Source organism: Euwallacea similis, chromosome 9, assembly GCF_039881205.1.
Source record: "Euwallacea similis isolate ESF13 chromosome 9, ESF131.1, whole genome shotgun sequence".
Lineage (NCBI taxonomy): Eukaryota > Metazoa > Arthropoda > Insecta > Coleoptera > Curculionidae > Euwallacea > Euwallacea similis.
The window spans coordinates 545,366-562,731 of NC_089617.1; the positions used below are offsets into that span (position 1 = coordinate 545,366).

The 17,366-nt window shown below is 32.9% G+C and overlaps 4 protein-coding genes across 6 annotated transcripts; 2 read left to right on the plus strand and 2 right to left on the minus strand.

Annotated features, from left to right (window-relative positions):
* The first annotated feature begins 319 nt into the window (after positions 1-319).
* Positions 320-11,406, plus strand: LOC136410741 (tetratricopeptide repeat protein 37). Of its 2 annotated transcripts, XM_066393043.1 has the most exons (18): positions 320-446; positions 501-733; positions 1,206-1,395; positions 1,449-1,797; positions 1,985-2,220; positions 2,652-2,930; positions 3,055-3,231; positions 3,548-3,708; positions 4,325-4,460; positions 4,518-4,702; positions 4,786-4,968; positions 5,125-5,339; positions 5,481-5,668; positions 5,860-6,073; positions 9,214-9,471; positions 10,509-10,662; positions 10,712-10,910; positions 10,972-11,406. In XM_066393043.1, exons 1-18 carry the CDS (start codon positions 366-368, stop codon positions 11,395-11,397), a joined length of 3,864 nt encoding a protein of 1,287 aa, XP_066249140.1. In that variant the 5' UTR covers positions 320-365; the 3' UTR covers positions 11,398-11,406. The 2 variants fall into 2 exon arrangements, with proteins under 2 accessions (XP_066249140.1, XP_066249141.1); XM_066393044.1 differs by lacking the exon at positions 320-446 and having other exon boundaries at positions 685-737.
* LOC136410742 (uncharacterized) lies at positions 6,428-8,398 on the minus strand. 2 transcript variants are annotated; one of them, XM_066393046.1, is made up of 6 exons: positions 8,243-8,398; positions 7,566-7,637; positions 7,364-7,495; positions 6,946-7,111; positions 6,603-6,734; positions 6,428-6,540 (listed from the first exon to the last, which is right to left on the minus strand). In XM_066393046.1, exons 1-6 carry the CDS (start codon positions 8,364-8,366, stop codon positions 6,441-6,443), a joined length of 726 nt encoding a protein of 241 aa, XP_066249143.1. In that variant the 5' UTR covers positions 8,367-8,398; the 3' UTR covers positions 6,428-6,440. The 2 variants fall into 2 exon arrangements, with proteins under 2 accessions (XP_066249143.1, XP_066249142.1); XM_066393045.1 differs by having other exon boundaries at positions 7,566-7,703.
* Positions 11,407-11,624: 218 nt separating the features above from the next.
* On the plus strand, positions 11,625-12,372 carry LOC136410743 (uncharacterized). Its single transcript, XM_066393047.1, has 3 exons — positions 11,625-11,779; positions 11,862-11,919; positions 12,077-12,372. Exons 1-3 carry the CDS (start codon positions 11,690-11,692, stop codon positions 12,355-12,357), a joined length of 429 nt encoding a protein of 142 aa, XP_066249144.1. The 5' UTR covers positions 11,625-11,689; the 3' UTR covers positions 12,358-12,372.
* A 317-nt stretch (positions 12,373-12,689) lies between these two features.
* PIG-O (phosphatidylinositol glycan anchor biosynthesis class O) lies at positions 12,690-17,008 on the minus strand. The gene is made up of 6 exons (XM_066393123.1): positions 16,236-17,008; positions 15,838-16,118; positions 15,465-15,535; positions 13,618-15,327; positions 13,068-13,462; positions 12,690-12,955 (listed from the first exon to the last, which is right to left on the minus strand). The coding sequence occupies exons 1-6, from the start codon at positions 16,761-16,763 to the stop codon at positions 12,761-12,763; spliced, it is 3,180 nt and encodes a 1,059-aa protein (XP_066249220.1). The 5' UTR covers positions 16,764-17,008; the 3' UTR covers positions 12,690-12,760.
* Between the last annotated feature and the right edge of the window lie 358 nt (positions 17,009-17,366).

A 17,366-nucleotide genomic window follows, 5' to 3' on the forward strand; every position in this document is an offset into this window, starting at 1 on the left:
CAACGCTAAAGTCAATTTAAAACGTGTGTCAGTATGTTTTAAGTGCTATTTGGGTGTAGGAAGAGTAGGTTGAATAACGAAAACACAGGAATACGTGTGGCAAGAAAACAAATCAATTTTCTTGTAATAAAATAATTAAAATTAAATAAAATCATAACGAAAAAGAAGAAAACCCCTAAAAATAAACAATAAAAATATATACGAAAATATTTAAAACGAGAACAAGAAAACAGGTAAAGGGTAAAATCATTCAAAGTCAAAAATGTTTTACAATAATTTATTAATAACAATATAATATTTATAGGATTTATAATTTATTAATAAGTAACTCAGACTCTGTAGCTATAGTCAGACAGCCTTTAAGCATGGATATTAAGGCTCAGTTGAAAGAGGCAAAAACTGCAATAAAAAACCGTGATTTTCAAAAAGCTTTGAAACTTTGCAAGGTAAGTTAGCTGATTCTGTGATGTGATTCACTTATTCAACATATCTTATTTTAGTCTATTATAAAAGAAGACCGCACCAACTATATGGCATTTGTCTTCTTAGGATTATCCTTGCAAGAGATTGGACCAGTTGATCAAGCACCAAAAGCCTTTCAAAAGGCCATAGATTTGAATTCATCCAATCCACTTGCGTGGCAAGGACTGATCAGTTGTTATGAAAAGTCAAACAAGAATGATATAAAGCCCGAATTGATCAACTTGTATTTAACATATCTATCTTATGAGTCGTAAGTATGTGTTTTTTCAAATAATTGTCTATTCATAAATAAACACTACAATTTCTCCAAAATACAGAGTATTTCCTAATTGGTAGTAAAAACTTTAAGGGTGAACTCTTGTTAAAAATATGGTCAATGTTTCATTAAGGTATTAAGGTTTTAAATTGTATTTTTTCTTTATAGCTCACTGAGTTTTCAAAATATTTACCTTAAATGATTGTGATAATCTATAAGGTGACATCTACAATAATGGAGGTGATTTTTAAAAATTTTATTATTCAAATTTAATTAAAGAAAGGACATAGATTAGGCAGGTGCACTTATGCGCTGCAGAAGTAATTTTATAGTTACTCCTTTTATAGGCCATTTACAATTCATTTTTATTCTAAGGTATTGACTAGTAACTGGTATGAAGTTATTGATAGTGGTTTTTGGTTTAAGTGAAAAATATGAGATAACTCTTATTTTAAATGTGTTTCAGCAATGAATCCAAACTTTTGGACTACTCCATAAAATTAACTAATATTGCCACTTCAGGAGATTTGATCCAGATAATGAAATTGCTGCTTAAAGTTAGTAAGAAATGTTCACAAGATCCTCAGCGAGATATTTTAAAATTAGTTACCAAGCTCTTGGAATTAATACCTGAGGCAAATAAACCACTAGATTTGGTAATTTTCCTTATATTGCAAGTAGTTAATTTCTGACTGTATAAAATTTTTAGGTAGAAGAATATCTTCATGAATTGATCAACTCTTCTTCAATCACTGAATATGATTTTTCAAATTATCTTGTAGTTTTAAGTAAAACTGGCAATTCATTGAAATTATTAGAAAAAGCAGAGGAGATGGCCCAGTTGTTTCCATCCAGTTCTACAGCTCTTAGTTGGATATGCAAAGTTTACAATGAACTTTACATAGAGGAAAACACTAAATTTAACTGTAATAAAATCTGTGCATATGTAGACAAACTTGTGGAAATTGACCCACAAAACACTATGGGCTTGTTTACTCAGGCAGTGCTGCAGTTTCAAGATAACAAATGTTCTATTGCCAGAGAAAAACTTTTTGATGGTATGCATAATATAAAATATTTAAATCTATTTTTTATTTCTTTATTATTTGCAAAGCAGTAGGTCAGAGAAATTTTACATTAACATTAACCTTCTTTAGAAACAGATGGGCAAACAAATAATAAAGATTTCATAGTGTACTGCTTTGGAACTAAATAGAATAAGAACATAAGATCACATTGTTTCAGTAACCTCACAACGGCCCGGTTTAGTGTATGCTTGGATATTATTAACTGAAGTGCAACTGAAGTTAAATTTAGTTCAGGAGGCCATAGTTAGTCTGGGAAAGACACAGCGATTGATGAAATCTTTTAATGATCTGGAAAAGATACTCAGAAAAGTGAGACTTCAGGAAGTCAAAATACTGTCTTCATCAGATAATAGGGAAGATTGGAAAAAATGTTTGGAGATTTTTAGCCAAAAGGTAGCGTGAGTCGTTGTTTGCATGTTACGTTTATCAACTTCCGTTTCTATGTGCGTCATGAAATAATCGATTTAAAAAAAATCAATATATATATGTCTATTATACATCGACGTAGCTATCCGATTGTCAAAATTCGTACCAAAAACAGGGTATAAGGGTTCAGTACTTAATGCATTATTATATGCCTCTTAACCCTCGTTGGTCTGAAATATACCCAATCTAAATTGGAGATTTCATTCTGGCAGGAAATAAAGTTAAAAAGTAAGCAGTTTTTTTCTTAGCACTTTTCCAAAAGTATCATTTTTTCCCTAAAAAAATATTAATTGACCTGTGCTGATACACGCGCCACTAGTGGAACTGAATATTTTTTATCGGAAAGTATGCTTTCCTTGTATTTTTTATCTTAGTTCTTTATAATTTTCTTCTTTTAGGAAGGCAACACCTCCTTATTACTACCCCATATAATTTTAGCGTCAATTAAATTGGGCAATTTCGTTGAAGCCGAAACTTATATTTCGGAATTAAAATCCAAAAATAAAAATCTTGCCTTTTTATACCAGTTGCAACTATATCGAAAACAGGGAAAATTTGCAGATGCCCAAAAAGTTATAGAGGAGTCATCATATGACTCGTGTTGGTGGTGGTTAGAAGTTGGTCAAGTTTACTGGGACAATCAAGAATATAGTAAAGCATTAGAACCATTTTTAAAGGTATATAAAGAACGGGCCTTCAAATAAACAATCTATAATGTGGTTTGAGAGAGACATTGTTTATTTGAATGCAGGTTATATCATGTCATAGTTGTTTTTGCATTGTTATATGTTTTAATTTTAGGCTGCTAAATGTGATCCGGGGAACTATATCCCCTTTGTTAATCTAGGCCATTATTACGTAAAAGTTAATCAGCTCGAAAAAGCGAGACGTTGCTACGAAAAAGGATTTAAACTAAATTCTTTGTCTTCAGAAGCAGGAAGTGCACTGAGTAAAATATATAGGAAACAAAAGAATTGGGTGGGTACTAAAATTATTATACAGAAAAAGTACGTAAGGATGTAAAGGAAATGGACAATATACCTAAAAAGGTTTCTAATACATATTTTACAATTTATAATAATAAAAATAATTATTATATTTTTAATTTCAATTTAAATTACATATCGTTTTAAAACTCATGTATCACATTTCTTCAAAATTTGGAAAGTAATGAAAATATCTTTCAAAGTTCCTCATATTATAGGTATGTTGGCATTTAAAGATAAGTTTTAGAATATTGTGAAGTTCCCAGACTTTGTTTCCACGTTTACCTCAACATTTATCTCACGTATAGGATGCAAATCTGTCGCTTTTGATCAACTTTACACAAGGATTTCCAGACACCACTAATATTTGGGCGTGGTTACAGTTGGGTTTAACCTACTTGGAGCAGGCCAACGCCAATAGCGCTTTGGAATATTTGCGCATAGTGATTCGAATTCAACCAGAAAATGCGTAAGTATATACAGGGTCGACCTTTGGGAGCTGACACCATCCGTATATGGAAAATTACAAGTTTCATGTATTTTTGAAGTTTATATTTTTGTTTTATGGATAAAACCCGACATTTTAAAAATATTTTTAACCTAATGCGACTTCCACTTACGCCAGACACTGATAATTACGTCATTTTTTTAAATGGAACATGGCAATTTTTCCAATGAAAATAGATTTGTTGTCGAAAATAAACATAAATTTCCTAATACAACAAAGTACCAATTCTCGACTGCATAGGTAATAGATACATCATTGCACGTATTCACGAACTCGCACCCTTGTAATACAATCTTCCTTGGTCGTTAATGGTATAGCATAAATAATATTTTTAATTCAACCCCAAAGATAAAAATGATAAGTGTGATATTATTTTTATATATTATGAAAAGTCGCTCTTGTTTTTAGTCATCTTTAGATGTACTAGCCGACAATTTATTCTTTTTTTTGACAGATTGCCTTTAGTATACTATACTACAACCTGTCCTTAGTAAAAAAGATAGTAGTATAATTTTTTGTCCAGGAGTTTTTTTAAAGAAATTAGCAATATTGCTAATTTTTTTCATTGGCATTTTAGACATTGCTGGGAATCATTAGCAGACGCATATTTTTCAAACGGAGCATACACTTCAGCATTAAAGTGCTATCAAAAAGCATTAAATTTGGCCCGAACATCTCTATACTCGGCTTTGCAAGTGGCTTATATTAAAAAGGTATAATAAATATTAAATAGCTTAAACAATTTGAAGCTTTTGATTATTTTATTAAAGATTTTAGGTGAATATGCCGAGGCGCAAGCTGACTTCGAAAACATTTTGCTTAATAACAGCAGTTATGTCCCTGCGTTAAAAGGTTTGGGTGAGACGTATTTGTGTAGGGCGAGGGAGTGTTACAAAGATCAGAGAATTGGGACTGCCAGAGATTATGCTCAAAAAGCTGCCAATAAATTAACCTTGTAAGTGATACACTATGTTTATTTTTCCATTTTCAATCCAGCTTGATTGTTCTATTATGGACGTGTGTTATTAATACTTTTAGGGCCGTGTTTCAGAGAAGCGAATTGACTTGTTTGTGGAAACTTTTGGCAAATTCTGTTCATTTAGTCGCAAATTTACCTGAGAAATATTTTTTCATGAAAATTTCGTTCAGTTTCATTAGTGCAACCAAGTCAGATGAGTCGGTATTGCTGGAACAAGAAGAACTGTTTGAAATAGCTATCAAGTACGTATTATAGATTCGCAATCACGTGCAGGTCAGGGAGTCTCAAGTTCAATTGATTACAACACTAAATATAAGATACCAAAAAATAACTTTCTTTCAAAATATGGTTGTAATGCTTATATTTTGTGAAAGAGCTTTGTGTCTTATCGTTTTTAGATTCTATTGCAAGGCAGTTAGTCTTGCTCAAGACAATCCCTTCTTTTGGCATGACCTTTCAACTTGTTATCTAGACTACGCGCGCTGTCTGAAAAATCCAGATGCACGATCTCAGTATCTTGACAACGCCTTGTCCACAGCCCAACAATGTACTCTGTTAAATCCAGGCTTTTGGCAACATTGGAACCTTTTAGGGAATATCGCTTTGTTCAAAGGTATGTTACCTTGGTTTAATGTAAGTATTTTTGCCAATTATTCTCTGCATGTACTGTGTTATCTTTCGGTCTTCCTCAGAGCAAAAAAGCCAAAAACATAAATAAAATTGAAGAGTTTATACCAATAACTTTTTACCTTAGATACACCTAATTATGCTTTGGCGCAACACAGCTTTATAAAAGCGGTGATAGCAGAGAACAACAGCTCAGTCGCCTGGACTAACTTGGGAACTTTATATCTTTTACTGGGAGATTTGAAATTGGCTAATAAGGCTTTTAGTGAAGGGCAAAGATCCGATCCAAACTATATGAACTGTTGGATAGGACAGGTAAGAAAGCAGCAATAATAGAGAATTTTAAATCAAGTCATGAGATGTGACTTTTTTTTCAATTTTATTTTGAGAAAATGGTCGTCGGAAATGAAGAATAAAATATAATTTAATCAATATAATGCTGCATTAATTATAGTTGCATCTAAACAATGCATCTTAAATTTTACTTATCATATCCAACTATTCAGGCTATTATTGCCGAGACAATGAGCCATTCGGACGCAATGGATTTATTCAGACACAGCGCACAACTTGGTCAGCATCAGCAAGGAAGCATCGGTTTCGCGCACTGGGTATGCCAGATGCTTCTCAATAGTTCTCCTGATGACAAAGCAGTGAAATATAACATTTACAACATGCACGCAATACCAATTGCTCTTGATGTCATCAATTGGTATATAGGTAAAATCTCATCTATATTTATATCATAGTGTGTGCACAGTGTAACAAAAGTCTAGAACTCTCAAGCACATCCTATATATTGTATATTAATGCATTTTTGGATTTGTTTTTGCCTTTTTTAGTGAATTAAGGACTAGTCTATGGAAACACATTTCCGTCTTCTATCTTTTTTATTATGTTGCAAGGACCTTGTTCTATTGGCTTTTATTTATACGGAATCTGTTTTGAAGCTTGGTATGATTTGAATTTCCTAACACCCTGTGAAATACAATCATAGAAGACTCTTAATTCATGGATCTTTATTCTCCAATTCATACAGTTAAAAATAAATAAATACATAAATAAATTAATTATTTGACATTCAAATCTATAATTCAGATTCACTGCTACATTCGGGATACAATTTGTTGCATTCTTCTTCTGACGTTACAGTGCTGTTCGGCATATAACGTCGATATGAGGCATCCCTAAAAATTTAATTACAATTCATTTTTATTTGTATAGATGTTTTCATGGTTTTTATAGTCACCTTAAAATATTCAACCCTGTTTTAAGAATTATATTTTCATGAGCGTTGAAATCAGCTTTGCATACAAACTTTCTTTTGCAGTTTATGTCTTTAATGCCCATGTCGTTTAAGGCCATATCGGTGATATTTAACCTTGGGATAACATCAAATTTAGGTGACATTCTTGTGCCAAATTCAGGAACTACATTTGAATGTAAGCAAGCCCTCAAAGGTCACTCAGTAAAATTTTTAGACAGATTTTTCATGTATTGTAAAAGAAAAGGAAACGTCAACTCTAGGCTCAATCTGGTCCCACACTCAAGTTTAATTTCTGAATGATGGCTCTTCTCATAAAAATACTCACTGCCTTAATCGGTTAGTTAATACGGTTATTCCTCTATAAAACATGGCTGTATAATTGTCTTCGCTACTTCTGCTAGATGCTAGGCCATTATGGTACGTCCCCGGAGCGAAGCCGTAACGTTCGTTGTGGTCGTACACATCTTCTGGGGGGTGATCTCCGGAGTATTCTAAAAAAATATTATTATACAGGATATCCCAAGTTTCTTTTTACAGTAAATATTTCAGAACGTACCAGAAATTCAGGAAAGTTGTATCAATATGTCAGGGGCGTATATTGAAAATATTTTTTAATATACGAGGTGACGTAGATATATGACGTACTAAAATTAGCAATGGATTTAAAAACCCAGGTTATTGAAACTTTTCTCCAATTTTCTTATTAAATCCCTAAGAATTTCTTGTCGTTTATATTGTTTTACCTGCTGGATATCCTTCATACGACTTTGATTCATAAAATTCTGATCTACTAGCCCAAGGCTGACTTTCAAATTCGTGGTCATGATGCTCGTGCGGGTTTACATAAACAACTTTCTCCTCGTGACGGTCTTTGCCTAAATGATGCAGAAATTATATAGCTGTGATATTTGACACTTATTATGAAAACTTCTAAAAAATACTCACTTTTCATGTACTCAATAAACTTGATAATGCCAATGACTTTTCCGGCTACCAAGCTTACTGTAAATAGCGTTCCTACGAAGAATATGATTTTCAGTTTAATAGCGAGGAAGGTTAAGTAATACAAGAAGTGGAAGTGATCTGGAAACAAATGGAAAATTTATTGCAATTTTTGCATGAAGAAGTTTGATCAATAATAAAAGATTGATGTTTGACTGAAGGCATTTGACAAGTGTATCTGATGTCCTGTATAATTTTGGCAACCAATTTGTTAAATTGAATGTACATATATATCTGCGTGCAACATGTCTTTATGGGAAAAGTACCATCTTTGGCACTGGTAAACTAAGGGGTCATCTTTAAAAGAAAACTCGTATAGGCGTAAACCATAAAATTAGGGCGTTTATTAAGTCATTTGTTATTTACCATCAAATATTCGTCGAATAGATAACAGCTGATTTGCTGCTGTTATCTATCTGCTGTAGCTGAAGTTATCTAAAACATGCCTCTGATCTTTCAATGCCTACTTGAGGTTTTTCTTTAATTTTAAAATCAAAGAAACAGGTTAAATTAATTTCTCCATACTGTAGTGCAGAAAAATTCCCTTAACCCTTTTCTGCTGTGAGGCTGATAGTCGAAATGTGTTTCTACATGGAAGTCTAACGATAAACTCTACTTACGTATTCCATGATGATGATGATGACTTTTTTTACACTTATTAAATCCATTGTAACCATTTATATGTTGTCCGTAACAAACAACAAAAACTGCCGAGAGTACCAAAATCGTTTTCAAATTTAACATTGTTCGACCGTTACCACGATAAACCTCTTCACTGAAAGTTTATCAGATGGAAAAGAAATTTTATAGATTTCAAGACTTCAATGCGTTGTTTGCACTGAAGTTATCATGCCCACACTTTTAATTTTGACGTTCACTTGATAATTGAGTATGTGAAAACAAGAGCGTTCCACTTTTTGTTTAAGGTTGAAAAAAGTGAAATTTTGCTTAAATAGTTTTCTTTTGATGAAAATGATTTTGAGATTTGATAAATATTGGACTTTGAGTTGAATTTTGGTTGTGACATGATTTAACACGTTCAACACGCGCAAATAAGAAATGATTAAAATTGAACATCCAATAATTCACCATATTTTCACATGTACGCTTTACACACTCATTCTTCAGTAGATGGTTATGCCATCGATTTTTTCAAAAGTTTCAAAATATTGAACGAGTTTCGAAAACTGAATAATTGATCTACAGTGTGTCGCACGTAAAATAATAATTGGAAATGTCGCCCAATAGTCATTTTGAACATTTTAACTGTAATTTTTCCATCCACCAAAAGTATTAGTTTTTCTTCTCCCAATCTAAGTAACTACGTCAATATAATTGGGTAGAACTGTCTTTGTGGTCCAAATGTGGATAGGGAGTCTATAGGTCAGGAAATGGTGTGAAAATGTTCAAAATTTATATTTTCCTCATAGGAAAAAAATCTCCATTACTTCAAGTAGTCAAAAATTCATAGGCCTTAGAAAATGAAAAAGCAAATTTCCTCTAAAACTATTAAAATGGGTCCTTGAGGATTTTGAAACATAGTTATACAGGATTGTAATGAAGTTTGTATCATGTATTTCACTCTTTCCAGAAAAGAATCAAGAAAACAGCTGCGCTTGGAACTTTCTTGGAATATTGTCTGAACGAATGGGATTATTGAAAACAGCAGAAAACGCCTTCAAACATGCATTTGTATTGGCCGATAAAAAGAATAAAGATTTCGCTCGTGTAAATTATGGCAGGCTTTTATACAGAATGGGAGTATATGAATCTGCTATTGAAATGTTTGCCAATGTGGAAGCTGCGACTTTCAGCAGTGGAAGTGGGCTGGCATTGGCACTGTTTCGAAGTAAGTATTGAACTATAAATTGATCCTATGATAGGTCAGTGGTACACTAGGCTCAAACTTGATGTGACACCAAGCTAAATTTCTCAATTTTTCCGTTGTGCATAATTTTTAAACATATTCACTTTTGGAAAAAAAGGAAGGTTAATGAATTCTGCATAAATTTTTCTATGAAATAATCTTTCTAACAAAAATCAAAATTTAGTGAATGTTGTATAGGACCGACAGTCGCCTGCTAGTGGATCACACCTGACAAAAATCAAGTTTAAATTATGAAAATGGTTCTTGGCAATTCTTTGCGAAAATTAGGGTTATTAATATATTTTCTACATGTTAATTTAAGCAGCAACCACTTTAAGGACGGTACATGAAATACTAAACTAAATTCTGCTTGTAATAGTTCACACAAGTACATTTTATCGATTTCGTATTAAAATAGATGATTAATACAATTATCACATTTCGTAACTTTCACGTCAAACAAATTTAGCCTTTCTTAAAGTCTTTAGGTATCTGTGTTATACTGATACTTTGTATTTGCCAAATAATTTAGAAATCCTACAGTGAATTGAATCGTGCATTATTTATTATTTGTTTTACTGCTTTACATTGGGGAACGATGTTTAAAACAGAAGTGAAACCCAATTTAATAGAATTAAAATATGACAATATTATCAATTACGATGTTTGCTTTAGTTTTATTTTATGTATAATATTATTGATGTGCAAGTAATTGTATGACTTTGTTTGCATGAATTATCTCATTCGATGGGAGAGATAATAATTTCAACTTTTGCTTTTTATTTTTCATTTGGAAAATTTTGGTAGATAATTGATTAAAAGAAGACGCACGAAGCGCATCTTTTTGAACATTCCTCTAGTAAATCCCATCCTTCCGGGTTTGACTGGGAAACTCCGGGCATCCAGGTCTGATGATGGACCTCAACAGGTCCAGCCAGATTGTTAAGTTCTGTGCAAACTAGCTACCTAAAATATGTACGAAACGATTTCGTTAGGAGTAAATTGAACTCATATTTCAGATGCTCAATATCAGGAATCCTATGGCTCGTATGAACAGGCACTTCACTGGTTAACAGAAGAGCAGGCTAGTCAATCAGAGCTTTTAGTAGCTTTAGCATCAATGGCCTACAAATTTCAAGACCCAGATGGGGCGAAAACGATATTATTTCAAAGGTGAGGAAGAGGACTTGGTCATTAACAAATTTTGCAAAAAAAGTTTTAGCATTGGGTTAAATGAACCATCACCCTGGAGCTTATATGCCACGTTCTCTTTGTCTCTGCTCCATAATGATATGAAATTGTGTCAATTGGTGTTAAAGGAACTAGTTAACCTTGAGGTTCGAGTCGCTCAAAAACCAGGCGATCACTCGGAGTTTATTTTCCATTATGCCACCCTTTTATCATGCCTTTATGTGCTGACGGTAAGTTAGAAACAAATTCGTAAATAATTAATTTTACCTGGAAATATTTCTTGAATTATAGAAAGATAAGAAAGCCGCTTTATACGGATTAAGCCGGTTGATACATAAATACCCAAACGTATCATCTATTTGGCTCATATTATCTCAACTTCTGTTGAGATTAGAAGACAATCACCACAAATTGAAAGCAGGAGCCAAATGTGCTAATGCAGCTCTCAAATTAGGCAACAGTAACACCGATGTTACCACTGCGTTGTGTACCGTTGCGTTATCATTTCAAAGAGCAGGAGACTTTAAACAAGCTGCGATATATGCACAGAAGCTCGTGCATTATAGTCCAGATTTAGTTGATGGATGGGCCATATTAATTCCCCTTTTATCGAAAAGTAAATCTGTGTCTTCAACATTTGTTTCACAATTGCGAAATTATTTGCGTAAAATTAAGTGCAATGACAGTATTTTGAAATGGTGTGATTTAATAATTTAACAGACCTAAATAAACAAATTCATTAATTATTTTTGTATTTTATTTTATTTTTTTGCAAATGAAACCCGAATAAAGCGAAGTGTTGCATTTTTAACATAACTAAATGTGCATATGCCACCATATTTTTGTTAGTTTTCGAAAAAAAGATTGTTTATCATTATATAAGTGTTAATAGTTCAAACTAGTAACATAACGCCAATTATTAGCATTTATAACGTCACCAATTACAAGTTAGTTCGCTCCTTCCCAAGATATCTACTATTAGTTTAATGTTTCAAAATACCGTGGAAAGATGATTATCAAACTTAAATACCATACGTTTTATTTTTTAAGTGTTATAGTTTTTGTAAACGCTCAGGATTGCAGGACTTACGGCCAATCTGTAAGTTACAATAATAATACGTTATTGATTCTAATTGAACGATGATTTTATGTATCATTTTTTGCATATGGATTGGTTTTAGTGTTCAGACGATTATTCCTGCTGCGGAGGATGTTGTTTGAATGGAATATGCAAAGATAGTAAGTAAATTTTACTGCTATATAATATATAATAACTGCAATAACTTTAGAGTGCATATGACAACTTTTGTATTTAATATTATTTGATAAAGTAGACAGAAAAGTAACCAATCACCCTGGGCATCCAATAAGTTATATTTATTTTTGGTCATTTTAGCATATCTCGATTGTCGAACGATATCAGCTCAAGATCCATGTATAGATAGGTACTGTTCGGAGGATCAGGTTTGTGTGACCTCGTATCCATGTACCGGATGCCCTCTGTTGACTCAATGCATTACCATGACAATACCGCTCGAGCTAAAGGATAATAAAACTTTGACGCATCATCACCGTATAAAGGCAAATCTCGCTAATTGTTTTAGCATAAGCTATGTTTCCTTAAGTTTTTGCATCATTAGTCATATACCTTTGATTTTTGATATTAACAATTATTGATGAAAAAATAAACGATGCATATACTATCTATCATCCTTTTGTGTTTCTATGCTTTCATTGGCTACCTAATGTTTATATTTTCTGAGGAAGTCTGTCTACTTCTTGAAATTTATATTCCTTAATCCGTTTAGAAAAAATTGCCCTTTTGCGTTATCTTCGCTACTCTACCCGTTTTCAAATAATTTACTTAAATATGGATAAAAACACTTAATAAAAAAATTCTCCATCAACAACTGCTTTTCGAGTAATAAAGATTCCACATTTTCTTCCTCCTAGGTAAGGATTTATAGCGAAATGGGGAAATGAAATAACAAAACTAAAAGGAATCAAACAATACGCGTTTATTTATTCTTTGGCTTAAATGTAAAACCTACTGACTAGCAGTCTTGACAGATAAATAGCATTAAGATATCTTGTTCAATCTTTGTAAAAGTCGTTCTAATTGTGAATTTATTCTTAGAAATATTAAATACCCAATTAATACTGAGCCGATAGTGGAAAACAATCCTACAGCTTCAAAAATGAATTTCGGTGCGAAAACGTTCCACACCATTAAGTGTCGGCTATGTATGGTTGCTGCCAGCGTACTGGCAAATACCTGAAAATCAAAATTAATCTCCTACCGATTTTAATAAAAATAATACAACGTAGTCAGGTACAAAAATAAAAAAGGTACATATTGAGAATGCTCCCAGCAATATAGTACTCACCTTTACAGTGTGGCCAGCGATATACTTGCAGCTTACAACGAAAAGCGCAGATGTGGCCATTCTGTCTCTCTCAAATATCAATAGCTCACCCTTCTGAGCAACTGTGTAGAAACCTTTTTGTTTTCCACATACAGAGGGCATCATAACAAGTAGCGTAAACGGGGCTATAATTAATAATGGTAGAAGCAACCCAGATAGAATGTAAGTTCCAAAGGTATTCAATACGACCAAAGTGCCCAGAATGTAGTTATTAGTAAATAAACCCGAAGTTCCTACAAACGCCGATTCCCAAGCGATGTTGGAAAAGGCAGGTTGGTGTCCTGTGGCGTAGAAGAAATACTGTGGGAGTAAAATCCATCCTAGGACTGCTATTGTGGGAACATTTAGTAAGTCATCTACAAGTAAAGGATTTCACTCAGTGAAAAATTGTTGTACTGTTTTTTTTTGTAACTGTTCCGTTAAGCGTCAAAGTTATTTCGACACTTAGGAAATTAAAAGATACTCATATATTCCTGTGAATTTGTGGCATCCCGTATACCTTAATACTTACCAATCGAACTGGCCATTTTGATCCTCAATATAGAAGTGCTCCACAAGAAAAACGCCCCTACAACCATCTTAACGACCATAGCAAAAGAAAACAAGTCTCCCAGCACCAGGGCAATTAACAAAACTAAATACGTCCCTAATATTATATAAACAGCACTATAGGCAGTCCCCAAACCACATACAATCGGCGAACCACCTTCATCCCCACTATTGGGCTTTTTTAAATTATTTTTCAGCGTATTAAAAATATTCCATATTTTATGTTCACTTGTGGGAGAAATACGTTCCCCACTCCTCAAAATCACACTCACACAAATCGGCTGGGTTAACACTAATGCTAATGCATTTACACTTAAAATATACACTGACAAAGCCAAATAATTACTAGTTCTGGATATGGATTTAGTGTTGCCAAATAAGCGCTGCAGAACCCAAAATCCTGCAATAAAAACCAAAAGAACGGAAGGTAGAAGCTTTGTGCAAATTTCAGTTATTGAAAATCCGTTAAGATTGCCGCATTTACGAAGCCACATTTTAATTAAGATTGTCAAGGATGAAAGAGATATAACACTGAGTCCCCATTGGAATTTTGAAGCTTGGGATTTTAAGGTGTTTGAAATATCATGTGGGGATTTAAAACACCACTCTTGTTCTACACGGCACCTCCAAAAATACATAGAGGATCTGAGTAGAACTAAGACAATTGCCGCTGCTATAAGAAGTTTTATTAAAGTAATCACAGAAACGTGATCCACTTTTCGGGTTGCAGGCCCAGTTTCTTGCGTTCTACCAAAAGAAAACAACTCTAGAAGAGTTAGAATAATCAAACTTACCAACAAAAACAATAAAACGCTGGCTTCTTCGTTGATAAAGCTATTGGAAAACACTACTGAAAGATTGAATATCAGCACAAATCTACATATTAGGCTAATAATACCATGAGCCTTATTGCGGGAGTACCAATTGAAGCTTATTACGTCCCAATTTTGGAATATGGGGAGTAGAAACATTAAGTGAGACAATATGTTTGTGATAAAAATGTTGTTGTAGAGGAAACTGTTAACAAATTCAGTGAAGTCTAGAAAAGCAATTGCGATTGCTGAGAGGCAAAGCCCTATAACGCAAACCACCACGAAGGACCCTTCAACGGCTAAAGGCAACTGCCTCAAAGGAATTCCATCACTAATAATAAACATAAAGAACACAGTTAAAAATAGAAACGTCAGACCGTTGCTAATGGAAAACGCGTCAAATTGAATCCAAACCTCCTCGCACAAAGTTCGTATTTTAATCAAAAATTCTTCACATTTTTTATAGAAAAGTTTAAATTCTGAATCTGAATTTATGAATTTTAATTCCTCGAATAATTTGTCGTATTCCTCGTAATACAACTCTAAATACACTTCATCGAATATTTTAGATTTCTGTGAATAAGCCTTTATGTAAGTGATAATTTGTCGCACGTTGCTCCATAACCAAAACAAAGGTAAACGCCAAGAATTAGGGGCTGTTTCTAGTGCTGGTAACGCGCTGGGGATTAAAATACCCAAATTTTGAAAGGGTGTGGGAATGCCCAAAAGGGCTGATAAAGTGGGGACGAGATCGACTTGTTTTACACTTATTCGATTGTGGTCAATAGGTAGTAGGTGGCGTTTAGAGTAAACAAACATAGCTGCTGAGATTTCGTCTAAACTTTCGCCTCCGTGATCACCTGAAAACAAAAATTCTGTAACCCTTACTTGTAACGTTGGAATTAAATATAGTTGAAAAATTTATTTTGTTAAATATCTCTATATGGTCAGGTTTTGACACCCTAAATGCAAATTTTAATAAAAATTAATTTCTTACCTGTTGAAGTCATTCCATGATCACCTATGACAAAAAGCAGAGAATTATCATCTATGGTTTCAGCAACTTTTCTAGAAGATTAAATGAAAGCAATTACATATTATTATATTATAAAAAGTTTTCTAAATATTGAGATTGTGGCCCAAAACATTGAGGTAATCAAATTATTTCTATTGCATAAGGATAACATTCAGACAAACGAATCCAAAATATTTCTATTTATCACAATTTTCTGATGAGTAATAATACAAAGTATGGATGAATTTAATCTTTAATATTCAGTATTTCATTACACTTAATTGGATCAACCTGAGGTTTATAATGACAAAATTATGTATCCTACTGTGGTTAAGTATTATTAATTACTACTTACCTAATTACTTCATTAATTTCTGTAAGCTTCCTTTCCATTTCAGAATGATTTGGACCATATCTGTGTCCACAATGATCTACTCCCAAGAAATGTGCAATTAACAAATTCCAATCCTTTTGTATCAATTCTGAGAACAAATGTGACCTTACACCATTATCAACAGTGTCCAAATCCCAGACATCAAATGATGGATATGGATAATTTCTAATGAACCTTTGGGGATAAAGAGATGTCCATGTGTCATCTCCCATAAAGACAATTTTCCCATTTTGTTTTATAACCTTGAAAAAAAGCATTATTAATTTAATTTTATTTCCACATAATATGTACATATTTCTCCTTTTTTGACACCATTTGTATGACCATATACTTTGATAAAACTTATTATTGTTACTAACTTGATCAATTATATTATCCTCATCGATTGCAGAACTAGCAAAATTTGATCCTGCATCTATAAATGTTGGAAGACTACCAGTCGTCAAGGCTTTCACCCTTTGCATAGTAGTGGTTGGAGGGTCAGCAATAAATTTATACAACTTTGAAAACTGTGGATGTTTATCCAAAATCTCCTTAATCACAGGAAGTTTATTTTCATATGGTAATGGATTTTCATTCTTGTCATCAAAGACTGTAAAGTCATATCGTAAAGCATCCACTATAAGCACCACTATCCTTGAAGGGACCTTTAAACAAAGTTCATGTCCATTTTCATATGGATTTAAAGATGCTGCATTGCAATTTGAGATCTGGTTACTCTGATCATTGTTTATATAGCAGATTTCTTCATCAAAGTATGAACAGGTTGCATTTTTGTATTGAACATCTCTAGTTAATAAAAACCCTTTTGCAAAAAGCAATATTGAAGTTACTATAAGATAACTGAACCACAGTAAGGTCAAGAAATATTTCAGCTTTCTTTTCATGCTGGAGTTCTATTGAGGAGTGTTTTTAAAAAATCATAAAAACTGAAAGTTTGGCTAGGTGTGTTAACATCTTATATTATCTCTTTTTTGAAATCTCTATTACAGCCATTTTTGAACACGTTAGGGATGCAGAAAATCAAAAAATAAGTAGGTAAAGGAAACTTCTTATTTTAACACTTAATATTATGTTATAATTACAATTAAATTTTACTTTACTTTTGCTTATGTTACGTTAAGCTCATATTTCTGTTATGCTTATGTTACGTTGTAAACAGACGGTTGCTGTGCGTCAGTACGAGATATTTTTGACTTATATAACATTTTAAACTAACGGATACATCATCAAGTATGCGGATCTGCCTTAAATACCGATTTAATTTTATTATTCACAGTTACATTTACAATTCATAATCGATGATTTGTTGGATTCTCCTTGTCGATATCATAATTAACTACGAATAACCACCATATTATCTATTTTATAATTTTATTTAACCTCTAACAGCGGTTAAAACTAACGCATTGAGTACTCCGAAGACGTCACAGTACATGAGTTCTGAGGCCATCTGTTGATCTCAGTGATTCACTAAAAACATTCATTTA